We start from the raw sequence: 16,011 nt of genomic DNA on the forward strand, positions 1-16,011 counted from the left end.
CTGCAGATTGAATCATCACCTTTCTAACCAGGGAATATATATTTTTTTTGCCGTTTTTTTCTTTTACAAAGTAGCAAGTACAGCACTCAGACAACATTAAGTCCATTGTACTGCACTCAGATTCCCTTTTTAATTTTCTTTAAATTTACTCGACCTCTGAAGAAACCTAAGTAGATCTTGTTTGTGGTGCCAAGGAGTCAAGGTGGTCACTTCTAAATACATCAGTGTCAAAGACCTCAAGCCTGATTCGAACGAAGGCTGGGCAGATATTTCGAAAGTGGTCCGCTGTCTCATCCTCCTCTCCACATGTTGTACAGAGTGCACTGTCTGAGATACCTACATTTTCCATGTGCTTCGCCCATAGAAAGTGGCCCGTCAACAGTCCAACCAGCTACATTCAGCCCCTTCTGCTCAATTACAGGTCATTTGCTAATCGTGGATGGCCATCAAAGGATGGCAGCAGAATGGAGTGGCAGAACAGTCTCCGGGTCAAAGAAGTTGGCCTCAGAACCCTAAAGAGTCAGAGATCTCGTTACTTGCGATACGCACATGTCCCGGGAGCCATGATAGTATCAGGTTATTATGTCTACTGACATAGTTCACCCTGGATTTTCAAGACTCAACTACCCTTGAAGTGGTTGGAGGACTGTCGAAGGCCACGGACGCAGCTTTGCTGTCGCTGCCGACACATACAAATCCACCTCTCCATCTGTTTTCCACAACAAAGTTCATCACTTCTTGAATAGCATACACCTCCGCTTGAAGCACAGATGCATACATTCCAAGAGCAAAGTGTAGTTTTGTTCCACCGGATTTCACGTAAACAGAGCCGGAACCGTGCTCGGTCCTGAAGCCATCCGGGAGAATGTGATAACAGTGTTTTTCGGGCACATTTTTACAGTTTGGCCACAATTTAGCCAGTGTATCTCTTTTCAAGTACAACTCTTGATGGCTCGGAGGCAAGGGGCATAGAGATGATCGTTAAGACGAAGTTCATGCCTTCTCTGTTGTCCAATGTCGGACAAGGGCCTTACTAATTCCCATTGTGTTTCAGCCTGCAGATGGCCTTCAAAGCTTCCAACGCTTGGTGGGGTACTAAACCAACCTGACCAACCATCCACATACAGGGCCCTTTGTATGTTGGATACAGTAGGGAACATTTTTGAACGCATCATATCTGATCATTGGATGTAAAACATGCTTTCAATTCAGCAAAAGCGTCTAACATATTGCAAGCCCTAAAACTTTTGAAGGTGCCACTTTATCTCTTGCGCATCATCAGACCTGTTTCAAGAATCGTATCCTACAATACGATACTAATAGTGGGCCAAAAAAATATGAAGTTTCTGGTGGGGTCCCTTAGGGATCGGTCCTGGGGCCAACACTTTGGAACGTCATGTACGAAGGGGTATTAAAACTGAAACTACCCGTTACGGTAGAGATCGCAGGATATGCTGATGATATTACGCTGGGAGTTGCAGACTAGCGACTAGGTCAGCTTAAAGCAAAATGTAATGATGCAGCAGCGAGGGTATAGCAATGGCTCGGTAATGCGGGCTTGGAGCTGGCAGTCCAGAAAACGGAGACCGTGCTTATAAGAGCACAGAAGCAAAAAAGGATTATGAGGATCGCGGTTGGTGGACACGAAACATTCTCACAGGAGGCTATTAAGTATCTCGGAGCCATGCTTGACACGAGGCTAAGTTTCATGCATCATTTGGCAGCAGTTAATTGTAAAGCTAAAGTTTTGGCAACTCTAAGGAAGTGCGGATGAGGAAATTTTGCTCTTCTACAGTCTTCGTAAGACATATTTAAATTGTGGAAAGAAAAACACGGCACCACAGTGAAAATTCGGCTACAACCGGAGTAGCAAAATAAACAACAACACAAAATTGAAGAACAAAAAAGCTGTATTGAATTCAGTAATATAAAAAAAGTGCATACTTTTTTGCTGCAAACTAGTTGGAAAGTGTTGCTAAAAACATTTTTAAGTTAAAAAATAATTTTAAATAAAACGAAAAATTAAAAAAAAATGTCAGTTGGACATTCTCCGACCAATGCAGACGATGGAAACCAAAACAACAACAACAACTACATCCAAATACTGTCAAATCCCCTCCACAAATGTCGAATCCTGGAGTCCTTTCAACCCCCTGGAACACCCAATGTTACAGTTCCACCCTTGACTCCATCCAGGATTTACAAAATGTCCCAAATAACTCAAAGGTAAATGTGCAGCAGCAGATCCAGCTGCTACTTCAACAGCTGCAACTGCTTTATCAACAGAACGACGCTTCCTCACAACCTTCAACCAGTAAATCTGTACAAGGTAACAATTGGCAATCTGTAGAGTCGAAAAAGAGGCAACTCGATAGCCCACGTAAGCCCATAGCCTCTCAAAAACAAGCTAAATTGAATGAATATTGGCTACATAGCTCTGAGCCCACCCCATTTCTTCTCCAGAAATTCAAGGAGAGGAAACTCATAAAACCCGTGGAAAAACTTCAAACCCCCGCCAATATTTGTTAACAAAGTCAACAACATTACCCCACTAATGAAGCTCCTAAAGGAAGTTGCCGAAAACTCGTATTATTTGAAGCTTATTAATAAACTAGATCAAAATACAACCATTTACCCCAGAAGCCTACAAAATTATTGTAACTCTATTGGAGGAAAAACATACAGAATTCGATAATTGCAAGCCCAAATAGGAGAGAAACTTTAAAGTAATGCTAAAAATATGCACCCCTCCATAGCCACAGAAGATATTTATTTAGAGTTGAAGGAACTTGGTCACTCAGACATTTACAACATAAAACATACGAGGACGAAGAAATCACTCCCAAGTTCATTGTCGAACTGAAATAATAAAAATATATATGAAGTAAAAAATCTGCTCAACACGATAATTACCTTTGAACTCCCAGGCCCGAAACGCGAAATTCCCCAATGCGCCGAATGCCAACAGTACGGCCACACTAAAACTTACTGCCGTAGGAAACCAGTTTGTATCAAATGCTCTGGAACCCACTTATCCTCAGACTACTCGCGCAAGAACAAAACGGATGACGTAAAATGCACCCTATATGCAGGAAATCACCCAGCCAATTATAAAGACTGCAGTAAATAAAAACCTGTAAAAACCGCCGCCGAGAAAATAGGATGAGAGCCCTGTCTCTCTCGCCCAGCCACAAAGTTCATCCATACCCACCTCTGCCACTCAATCACCCAAGCACAACTCGAATGCGCTATCCTACTCTCAAGTAGTTGAGACAACTCCACAAAATACAAGAGCTCCCCCAGTTCAAAGAAACACCACCACAGACATCTAGTGAAATGCGAGAAACGATGACGCTTCTCCGACAAGTCTTACAACAAGTCTCAAACTCTCTGAACCCTTCAAACCCATAAATATTCTTCTTTCGAATACCAATGGGCTCTCAAAACACATACCAGAAATAAACACGCTACTCAAATCTCATACATACATAGATATTCTTCTAATATCCGAAACTCATTTTACAGATAAAAGAATATTCGAAATCCAAATTACAAGCTAAATAACACTATGCACTGTGCTCTGCTATTCTCATTAAAAGCCACATAAAACACTTCACCATATATTCCTACTGTACAGAAACTATTCAAGCTACAAATATTGTTGTAGAATACTTGAAAGGCCCACTCACAATCTCATCAGTATACAGCCCACTCAAGCATGCTATCAAGGCAGAAGAGTATGAAAAATTGGTTTCAGGTTTCTAGCTGAAGGATACTATAATGAAAAACACACTAAATGTGGATCCCGACTCTCTACACAAAAAGGTCGCCAACTTCTAGAAGCTATAACCAAATTGAACCCCACCACAGCCTTTCCAGGATCCCTAACATATTAACCCACTGACACAAATAAAATCCCCGTTCTCATCGACTTTTGCGTTGCGAAAGGCATTGCAACTAGTGAAATAGCGTGCAACTCATGTTATGAACTATCCTTCGATCACTCTCCCGTAATGATCTATCCAAACAAAGAATCAGTTGACTCATTTTCGCGTTGCTGTCTCCAATAATAAAACCGAATGATTTTACTTCCGAACACAATTAACTTCAACAATTAATCTTAAGCATCCACTCAAGTGCAATAAAGATATTATAAATGCTGTTGAGCACTTCAATAATTGTGTTCAACATGCGGCATGGAACTCAACACCCTCCTTCACCAAGCGAGAACACTCTAGTGGTTAAAGATAAATTCAAAGAAAAACGACAGGTAAGAAAAACGTGGCAAACGTTTCAATGAAGAACGAGCAATGCTGGAGAAGGCATTCGAACACCCGTCATACCACGCAATATTTTTCCAGGGTATGTGCTCGACCATCGCTAAATGGGGCGCCGTTAAACCGTTCGCGGCTACAGTCGTGATGAGGCCCACCCACATTGACTGGGAGAGGAAAGCCCAGAAACGGCAGCAGTAGCAACAACGGCAGTAGCAGTAGAAGCAGAAAGATAAGTTAAGTATTTAGTACTAATAAAATATATAATTAATTAGGTAGCGCTATGTACATAACCCACCTAAGTCACAATTCGACAGTTTTGAAAAAAAGAAAGGAAGAAGGAAAAAGAGAGATACAACCTTATAAGCCATACTATATTTCGTTTATTATTAAGTTTTGTAAGCACCTTTGCTAGCAGCTGGGCAGTCGAGATGAACTGTTTTAGACAAATCGACGACAGATACAGACGCTTGAATCGAACACTAACAACAGTACATAACCGAAGATAAGATAGTTGTTTGTGAGTATCGGACTATTGCACATTCTCCGATGTTTCATTCTACCGATGTAAATGAAATCAAGGATTACCTTACAAGGGTAGGCTTTGAAGTAGTTAATGTTCCAAATATTAAGCAACGGACCATGTTCTATGTTAAGGTCGAAGCTGTTCAAATGTTCCATTTACAACTTAAATACGGTTCTGAATATAAAGGTAACATTTGAACCACCCATTAGAAAGCGTAAAATGGCTCAATGTAAAAGATGTCAGAGGTATTGGCATAGCCATAATCTTTGCAGCCACAACCCACGTTGTGTTAAATGTACTGGTGAACGTACATTCATAAGTACATGTGAGAGTATACAGTTGCCGAGAGCAGACGTTTAGACTTTGTGCTCTAAATAAATTAACTATTATAATAAAACAATTTTAAAGTGTTAAATTTCACCAAAAGTTACCGTGACTAGGTACCAGCGATTGGATACCCGTCCTCGATATCAGCAAAATTGCTTGAAACAAATAGATAAGTAAACAAAACAAAAAAATACAGAAACAATTGCGGCAAAACGAGGAGAGCGGCCTTCAGCTGTTCTTGTTTATCAAAATCAAATACTGTGCGGCGTGCCATCTATGCACTATCATAGCTACCATTAATATCAAACTGCATTTCCGACGGCAATTGGAATAGGGCTACTATTTAAATAAAAAGGGGTGGTGGAAATTCACTTCAAAATCTAGCCACTATTAATGAACTCACCAAAAAACTTTAAAAAATGGAAAGAATGTGTAAAAACCTTTCAAAAGAAATAATCGAGCTAAGAACTGAAAATTCAAAACTTAAATCCGGTCAAACAAAGGATATCTAAATCAATGATATAGTACACTTCTCAACTGCTGAGGAAGAACTTACTCGTAAAATCGACTGGATTTTGAAGAAGAGACCAGCAAAGAAGAGAAAGGCAGAGGCAAGCGATGAAAACCTCGCACCGTCTAAGCCAACATGTTGTATTGTATATATTAACAAAAACTCAGTCGAAACAAAATGTTACGATAAAACTCTTGACAAATCAACTCAACACTTTTTCAACTGAAGACTACAGAAAATTATCAAAAACTTTTTCCACTGAAAATATTTCCTGGTACAATTTTGAAAACAAACAGTCGAGGACAATTAAAGTTGTAGTTAAAAAACTACACCATTCCTGTGAACCTAAAGCAGTCATAGAAGATTAGAGAAAGCAGAGTTATAATGCACTAAGTGCCACAATAAACTTAAATAGAAAACCAAAAAAAAAATAATATCTCCCTCGCACCCACGTTCCCTAAGCATTTTACATGCCTGCAGGATCACAAAGAGTTGTGCCTGAAAAGCACTAGCAGTATTCGGCAGTTTAAAGGAGGTAGATAAATTGGTTGATTTAGAAAAAACTCCTGTTCCGGCTCCCGATTCCATCTTGGAGCCGCCGGTGAAGACAGAGGTGCACGTTTCAGTGCAGACTTTTACCCTCAACCCAATCCTGCATATTTGGAAAGATTGCCCTAGCACAACCCTCAAACTCCAGTTTGCGGATAGAGAGATATGTACGAAGTTTGGAGAAATACGGTGTTAACTGCATAAAATTGCTACCAGATGGTAAATGCCCCGATGTGGCAAAGGCATTTGATTAAGTTTGTCACACAGGTTTGGTTGTTAAATTAAAATTAATACTTCCCAAGCAATACTACGAAATCTTAGAGTCGGACTTATCAGATGATGCTTATTTAAGTATTCGACAAATAAAGGCAAGGGTACTTCAAAGCAGTGTTTTTGGGCCTCTACTGTACCTTATCTTCAAACATGGCCTATCGTCTGATCCTAATTAGGTCACAGCAACGTTTACAGATGACACCGCTCTGATTGCAGTTGGGGAAACTGAAAGCGAATCGACAGCCACATTACAAACCGCTTTAAATAAGGTCTTCCAGTGGACTTATATTATATATGGAAAATTAAACTAAACCAAACAAAATCTGTGCACTTAGTTTTCACAAACACTAAAATACAACATAGGTTACTATACATACATAGATGATCAACAGGCCCCATACTCAAACTCTGGAAAGTACCTAGGTATGACACTTGATTGTAAACATCGATGGAAAGAACATGTTAAGAAAACGAGGGAAGAATTGGACATCAAACTCAAAAACATGCAATGGTTCATGGGTACCAGATCAGCTCTAACTACAGAAAACAAGCTATTACGTAAAAGCTTATACTAATACTGGTCGGAGTTATGCTGCGCAGCTACGGGTATTCGCCAGTAAAAGTACGAAACACCAAATCTAACAGTTCCAAAATAAGGTTCTTAGGTGCATTGTTGTGATAGAAAACATCCAGCTAACTATAGGGTGGACCATGTAAAATTTGCTTTTTGAATCGCCTTAAAAAAAATTAATCAATATTTTTCCAAACTTTTATTTTTATTTTGAGGATTGAACATTGTCATTTACGAATAAAAAATAATATCGTTCAAATGACTGCCACGACTGGCTTTACCGTAGACCATTTGATCAACCCAATTTTTAGGCACATTTTCGATTTTTGGGCTCCAATTTCATGAATGGCAACTTCGATTTCGTGTTTTAAAGCATCAATTGTCTCTGAATGGTTCGCATAGGATTTGTCCTTAACGGCTCTCCAAAATAATAGTCCAACGGACTTAAATCACAGCTCCGAGGCGGCCAACTGATATCGGAATTTCGGCTGATTATTCGGTTTTCAAAAACGGTAGCCAAAATTTCGAGTGTAACTTTGGCAGTGTGACAAGTTGCGCCATCCTGTTGAAACCAAATGTCGTCCATGTCATCCTCTTAAATTTTTGGAAACAAAAACTTCTTGAGCATGTCGCGGTAACGCTCGCCATTTACTGTAACCGCGGAAGAAGAAGAAGACTCCCCACTTTGGAAATAGGTTTTCAATATTTCCCAATTTTGTTCAAGAGTATAGCGTCCCATTTCGTAAATGTGAAACCTTTTAGTTAAATTATGAACACGTTTGACATGTCATTTGTGTTAACATTCTCAAAAAAATAGGTGGTTCAAAAAGTAAACGCTATATGGCTCTCTTGTAAAAATATCAACTTTCTTGTTACATATTTTCAAAAATTGAAGTTTAATGGTTAAACAGAAATAAAATAAATAATAACTGCCCATTATATATCGGTAAGCCTTCTGGCATATAACACTTCACTCTGAAATTTGTATTTTGCATTTTGGGCAAATAAAAGCTGTGCTAATTTTTAGCTTGTTGTCATATGGCAACAAATTTCTCGTAAGGTGTTAACTTGCATTAGATTGCAGAAGAAGTTTATTTGCGATAGAAACTGGTAGCAGAGAGACGTGTTGTTGTTTGCGGAATATTATTTTCAAATATGGCAAGAAAAATTAGCGACAGTGTTATAGAAAAGATTTTGGAGAATTTCGAAGACTCAGATCTCTCAGACTTTAAGAATTCGGAATCGGAAGAAATATTAGAGGATTTATTTGAGGCATTTGACAATAATGAAACTTTTATGATGGAGGAGCTTAGTCGTCAAGGTCCGTATGATATAAGCATTAAAAATATCAACGGGGAATGTAATGACGAACTAGTTTTGGATGAAAACGGCTCTAGCTCAGAAGCTGGTACTTCGAACTATCAACCAAAACAAGTTAATGAATTTCGATGAAAAAAGACTTCGTGGGCTTCTCCTCAAGCTGAATTTTCTGAGTGTTATTCAAGTAACGCTGTAAAACTTCCAGTACAGTACTTTTTGGAGTATTTTACTGTGAATTTTTTGAAGAAGTAGTGCAGGCGACAAACCATGCCTCTCTTTTAAAAGACGGTCGATCATTTAACTTCATGCTTGATATAGTAAATATTACAATCATTCTATTGGCAACTACCTATGTACAGAGGGTTATGAAAGTGAAGCAAAATGCATCCCACGCTTTTAACTCTAATTTGAGTTACTCTATTTGTATCTTAATTTTTGTTATAATTCTGTTCTGAGGTAGTTGACTATGACTGATCCTTCGATTTGCTATTACTTCATTATAGGTCCCTTTGTCATTAAAATTTATTTTCTACTTTTTAGTTTGATTAGCAATAAAAGCGTGTTTTTTAGTTTTTTTAAGCTATATTTTATTTTCTACTTTTTAGTTCGATTAGCAATAAAAGCGTGTTTTTTAGTTTTTTTTTAACTATTTTTTATTTTTAGTATATGTAGGTGTTTACGAGTAATATACTATTACACAACCGCACACTAAATACTAACCTCAATGGTGGTGTGGAAACTAAAAATTCCCAATTTTTGTTTAAAAAAATACCCAATTCATGTTTCTACCGGTATGGCAATATTGGCAAATGTTATAAAAAATGCACATTTTTCAGCGCTCTCACGAGAAAAAGAGTTTCCCATCTAGTCATCTATGTTGTGTGTTCCGAGTCGATCAGATTTTTAGAAGCCAGTGAAAATTAAGCTCAAAGATTCCGTTACATACATACATACATACAACCCGTCCTAATAAAAGTGTGTTAAAAATAGGCTTCCTTCTTTCATTGTATAGAATATCGATACGGTCAAGAAAATGGGCACTTAAAATATTTGACCACTTTATTGACCTGGCCATATGCAACTCATGGCTGGAGTACAGGAAGGATCATGAGGGTAATAATAAAGGCCAAAAGCAGAAACACATGGATCTGCTTGAGTTCCGCAACGACATTGCTGATGGTCTGCTAGCGCAAGCAAATAAGGACGAATTTTCTCGCAAACGTGGGCGGCCAAAAGTCTCTTTGAATGAAAACATCGACAACCCATCAACTTCTCGAAAGAGATATGAAACAGCACCATCAGTTTCTGTCCGATATGATTGAAATCAACATTGGGTGGAGTACACTGAGAAAAAAACAGATGCAAATTAACAGGATGTTCAGGATTTTCCAGATACAAATGTTCAAAGTGTTCGGTTCACTTGTGTCTACCCAACGGAGATCGCGATTGCTTTAAGGATTATCACTGCAGCGACTAAATTCTTGGTAAGATACTTCTTTCCTTTGTATTATTTTAAGTAATTTTTATAGCTATAGTTTTCTATAATACTTTTTATGCTAATATTTTATGTTTTTAGTTTATATCCTTGTTCACTTTTTAATATGTATGTACGTGTATATTTCTAGTATTGAATGGATTTTTTTATTTTAAATATTTTGCTATTGTTGGAACTTTAGTTTAGAAATCTTGATTTATAAATAAATTGAAATTTTGATGTCAAATCAAATTTTAATAAATGTACGAACCTTTATGCAAAAACCAAAAATAAACTGTTTTTCTTTACCATACAAAACATTTGATGTCAAACCAAATTTTAATAAATGTAGGAACCTTTATGCAAAAACCAAAAATAAACTGTTTTTCTTTACCATACAAAACATTTGTTGCCATATGGCAACATTAAAAAAAAGCACTTAACAAAAAAAAATAAAAAAAAAATTTATTTGTATTGTTATTGGTCCTAAAATAAATACTCAGACAAAAATTTGGATTTTTTGGAAGGCGCAATAAAAAAATGTAGCGAAAGGATTAAGAACAAATGCTATGCGAACTATCCAGAGACGATTGATGCTTTAAAACACGAAATTCACGCGATTCATGAAATTGGAGCCCAAACAATCGAAAATGTGCTTAAACATTGGATTGATCGAATGGCCTACGGTAAAGCCAGTCGTGGCAGTCATTTGAACGATATTATTTTTCATTCATAAATGACAATGTTCAATCTTCAAAATAAAAAAAAAAGTTTGAAAAAATATTGATTAATTTTTTTTTTTATAGCCGATTCAAAAAGCAAATTTTACATGGCCCACCCTATACTTGCAACAATATCAGAAATCAAAAAAATCCGTATAGTCATCATAGCAAACCAGGCTGTAGGGTAAGACGTTCTAACCGGAAAAGTCCTTGAAGAACTCCCCTACGCAAGCTTAAAATAAATCACGTAAGTCTTCAACATCATTCTGCGAACCAGTTATGTCCCAAAGCAATTCAAACTCGCTGAAGTTATCCTAATCTCTGAACCTGGTAACCCACTATAAGCTCTTACTTCCTACATACCGATTAGTCTTCCCCCAATCTTATGAAAAGTTTTTGAAAAAATTCTTTTAGCACGCCAATACTAATATAAAAGGAACTAATACCCGATCATCAGTTTGGCTTCCGTCAAGAGCACGCAACAAGAAAACAAATTCACCGAGTCTATAACACCATACGTAAAGTTTTAGAAGGAAACCATTTTGTTCTGCGGCTTTCTTCGATGTTGCATAGGCATTCGATAAAGTTTGGCACCCCGGTTTATGTATAAATTGTAAAAAAAAAACAAAAGAAAAAACATTGCCGCACAGTTGCTATGAGGTGTTGCGCTTCTATCTCAATGACAGGTACTTCAGAATTAAACTGGGAGGCGAAGCCACGGATTTAGCCCTGATCTCTGCGGGTACCCCTCAAGGAAGTGTTATTCTATATACGTATTATACACGTATATTCACAATATTTACTGCGGATCAACCACTCTTAAGAATGGTGAAGACTGTAACTTACGCTCACGATACCACTATTATGTCTACTAGTCACACCAGTTTTGACAACACATTTTCTACAAGAATACATTAAAGATATAGAGAAAAGGCTCAATAAAAGGCTTATACAGGTACACCCGACCAAGTCATCGCAAGTTACCTTCACACTGAAACGAAGAGCATATGCTGCCGTCAGCTTATTCGATCAGCAGCTTCCACTTGTGGATAACGTTAAATATTCGGGTATGCACCTGGACAGACGCCTAACGTGGCAAATACACAACGCAAACAGCTCAGTCTTAAACTCACTTCTCTCCTTCTAATGAGAAGAAGCTCAGTGCTGTCTCTAGGAAATAAATTTCTTCTGTAGAAAGCCGTAATTAAACCCGTTTGGACTATCCAGCTATTGTGAGCGGCAGCGAAAACGAATATTAACATCATAGAGAGGTTCCAGGCAAAGACACTGCAAGTAATCACCGGAGACTCGATTTACTCTAGCAACGAGCAAATACGCAACATAACGATGATACCTTTAGTACGTTAAGAGATAAAACGATTCAGTGACAAATGCAGTGGTCGTTTGTCAAGCCAACCCAACACATTTGCCAGGGCCATAATTCAGCCAAACACCTGCGTACCGCGCCTCAAACATACGAGTATAAGAACAAAAAAACAACAAATTTTAAAATCAGCCTAAAAATGTCACGACTCTCATTTCATATTCAGTAAGTTATTTTTATCAAGAGCATGAGGTGAGAAAATTTTTTAGGTGAACTTGGACTTCACCTATTTCGCGCTCTTCAAGATAGCTCCATTAGCCTAAGTTATATAAATTGCCTAATGTTTAAATATAAAACAGATTGTCATGAAATATGAAAATAAAAATAAATTAAAAAAATATCGACAAACTGCCGTCTATGAAAGCAACTAGGACAATAAACAGAACTGCTATTCATCAACCATCAATCAAAGCAGATAATGAGCAATGGGCAGAAACCTTTTTATTCGTAACACCTATGTACATATATTGTATAATGATAAGATTTTTACATTATCTTACACTTAAATTTTGACTAGTTTACTTAAAATATGTTACATATGAATAGTTTTACTTTTTAGTTTAGAATTAAAAAAACGAAATACATATACTCGTATGTATGTAATTTTTGACGTGATAACGTCTTATAATTCGATTTAACAGGCTGCACGCACGAAAAAATGTGTCGTTACCTTGCTCATATGTCGTTACCTTGCTCATTTTAGTGTTACCTTGCTAATATGTCGTTACCTTGCTCATTGTCGTTACCTTGCTCATTGCATTGAATGAACTGCAAGCGAAAGCGCAGAACGAACGACAAAGCAAACAAAGCAAACGAACGGCAACGTTCGACATTTTGCTCTCTCCTACTTAAGTGAGCGTATATATGTATGTATATGCGCATATGTACATATATAAATTCACGTATTTGTATTTGCATATGCCTTCTTATTGATTATTATTAATTTGATTCACTTGAAGAAGTTAAAATAAAACCAAGTTTGTTAATAATACCTGTTGTTTTAATGTTATTATTATTAATTTTTTTATTATATATGAAGAAAAAAATGTATGGTAATATTTACCATATACCTTATACGATATGTTGTCTATACTAATATTATAAAGAGGAAAACTTTGTTTGTTTGTAATGAATAGGTTCAAAAACTACTGGACCGATTTTAAAAATTCTTTCACCATTCGAAAGCTACATCATCCACGAGTAACATGGATTATATTTTATTTTGGAAATAGGGCTCGAGATATAGGTCAAAACGTGGACCCGGGTAACCTTGGGATGTGTATGTACAGTATGGGTATCACATGGAAGCTGTTGGTGAATGCTTTAGTCCAGAGTATTTTTCATGCCGCTCCGTGACTAGGGTCTCGAGATAGAGACCAAAACGTGGACCCTAGAATGTGTTTGTACAATATGGATATCAAATTGAAGCTGTTGGTGAATGCTTTAGCACAAAGTATTTTTCATGCCGCTTCGTGAGTGGGATCTCGAGATATAGGTCAAAACGTGAACCCGGGTAACCTTTGGTTGTGTATGTACAAAATGGGTATCAAATGAAAGCTGTTGATAAGTGATTTAATACGGGGTAATGTTCATACCTATTGATGACTACGGTCTGGAAATATATGCCAAAACGTGGACCCGCCGTGTCTTTGCACCGAATTAAACCAAACTTACACACATTGTTAAGGAGGTATTGAAGGGTAACCTTCGGATGTGTATGTACAATATTGGTATCAAATGGAAGCTGTTGGTGAATGCTTTAGTTCAGAGTATTTTTCATGCCGCTCCGTGACTAGGGTCTCGAGATAGAGACCAACACGTGGACCCTAGAATGTGTTTGTACAATATGGATATCAAATTGAAGCTGTTGGTGAATGCTTTAGTACAGAGTATTTTTCATGCCGCTCCGTGACTAGGGTCTCGAGATAGAGACCAAAACGTGGACCCTAGAATGTGTTTGTACAATATGGATATCAGATGAAAGCTGTTGATAAGTGCTTTAATACGGGGTAATTTTCATACCTATTGATGACTAGGGTCTCGAAATATATGCCAAAACGTTGACCCTAGAATGTGTTATGTTATGTTATGTTATGTTATGTTATGTTATGTTATGTTATGTTATGTTATGTTATGTTATGTTATGTTATGTTATGTTATGTTATGTTATGTTATGTTATGTTATGTTATGTTATGTTATGTTATGTTATGTTATGTTATGTTATGTTATGTTATGTTATGTTATGTTATGTTATGTTATGTTATGTTATGTTATGTTATGTTATGTTATGTTATGTTATGTTATGTTATGTTATGTTATGTTATGTTATGTTATGTTATGTTATGTTATGTTATGTTATGTTATGTTATGTTATGTTATGTTATGTTATGTTATGTTATGTTATGTTATGTTATGTTATGTTATGTTATGTTATGTTATGTTATGTTATGTTATGTTATGTTATGTTTTTTTTTTTTTAGGGAGGTTAAAATCAAAATGTCAGAAACATCATCACAGGTGCCGTCGCACCAGTGGTATGTGGGGCATGCTCCCACTAACACTATAACAACCCTCCTTATCGGCTGAGTTCCACCCTGGGACCGTGGTAACATTACGTCAAGGTGGAGCCGCGTGTATGTCTATTGACACAACAGGTACCTGCGTCCAGGTTCCTCTTTCATGGGCGTATGGAGGTTATACGCTATCGACAATATCCATTGCTTTCACATCACAAGTGGTGCTGCAGCAAATGGAACATCGGAAAAGGTGTCGTAAGTATTACCGACATGTCGTAGTCTGATACCGTCTTGAGCACTAAGCTCAGGCGTCTGTGATTTGTCGTCAGTTCGTAGGCAGTCTACCTCCGGTCAAAAGCTGCTGGTGAATTCTTCGCTGCATGTTGCGTTGCCACTCTGCGCGTTGAAGATATAGCCCTATCATTGTTGCAAAATTTGTTACTGCATTCCACCAAGCATTTGATGCGAGCATCTTGGTGATCAGATTTTCCGGGCACAGCTGTCCACCCAGAAATGCTTCAAGCTTTAGGCGCTCCTCTCTGAAACGAACGCAGTAGAAGAATACGTGTTCCGCATTTTCTATCGCGTTGTTGCAGTTTGGGCAGAATGGGGTGTCCTCCAGATTAAACCGATGGAGGTACTCCAAAAAACAACCGTGGCCACTCAGTATTTGAGTGAGATAATAGTCAACGTCTCCGTGTTTCCTGGTCACCCATTGGCTAATATTTGAGATAAGCCTATGAGTCCAACGTCCGTTAGTTGACGAATCCCATCTGATTTGCCATTCTTCTATCGAATGAAGTCTCTCTTCAGCTTTTTCTTCTAATGACGGCTTAGCCCGTCGCCTGCCATAGAGACGGCTCAATTCCTTTGCCTGAATGTCAGCTGGTAGTTTGCTCGCGATTACGCCTATCGCGTCTCTCGAGACCGTTCTGTAGCCACAAGCTACCCTTATTGCACTTCGGCGAAGTACCTGTGCTGCATAATGTATGCTGGACGATTTAGCTCCTGCCCATATCGGGGCAGCGTAAAAGAGTACGGAGTCTACCACTGTCGATAAGACACGCCTTCTGCTGCCTTGCGGGCCACCAATATTAGGCAACATTCGTGTTAGCGCTCCATTGATGGCATCAGCTCTTGCGCTTACTGCAGATAGGTGCTGCTTGTAGCTAAGTCGCCTGTCTATTATCACGCCAAGATACTTTATCGACGCCTTAGAGGATATTTCATGGGTGCCGATACGTACTTTTATTTCCTCCTTTTTTCTCCGCCCACTGATGAGTACCGCCTCGGTTTTTTGGGCTGCCAATTCCAATCCGGATTTTGCCAACCATAGCCTTACCCTTGCTGCTGCGTGATTGCTTTTTGCTTCCAGGTGGTCTATGTTATGTTATGTTATGTTATGTTATGTTATGTTATGCTATGTTATGTTATGTTATGTTGTGTTGTGTTGTGTTGTGTTATGTTATGTTATGTTATGTTAAAGTATATTATGTTATGTTAATGTTAACTCATTCTCTATATCCATACAAAATAAAATTAAAATTTTCTTTTGACAAATGC

The 16,011-nt window shown here is 37.9% G+C and overlaps 1 protein-coding gene across 1 annotated transcript in view; it reads left to right on the forward strand.

The window, feature by feature from the left end:
- LOC129250860 (inactive rhomboid protein 1-like) overlaps nt 1-9,945 on the forward strand; it is a 111,157-nt gene extending 101,212 nt beyond the window's left edge. Inside the window, exon 5 of the mRNA XM_054890465.1 lies at nt 9,364-9,945. Coding sequence (XP_054746440.1) covers nt 9,364-9,396 — 33 coding nt within the window. The 3' untranslated portion in view covers nt 9,397-9,945. The remainder of the gene's footprint in view (nt 1-9,363) is intronic.
- Nucleotides 9,946-16,011: the final 6,066 nt, after the last annotated feature.

The sequence above is a fragment of the Anastrepha obliqua genome, chromosome 6, assembly GCF_027943255.1.
Source record: "Anastrepha obliqua isolate idAnaObli1 chromosome 6, idAnaObli1_1.0, whole genome shotgun sequence".
Taxonomy (NCBI): Eukaryota; Metazoa; Arthropoda; class Insecta; order Diptera; family Tephritidae; genus Anastrepha; species Anastrepha obliqua.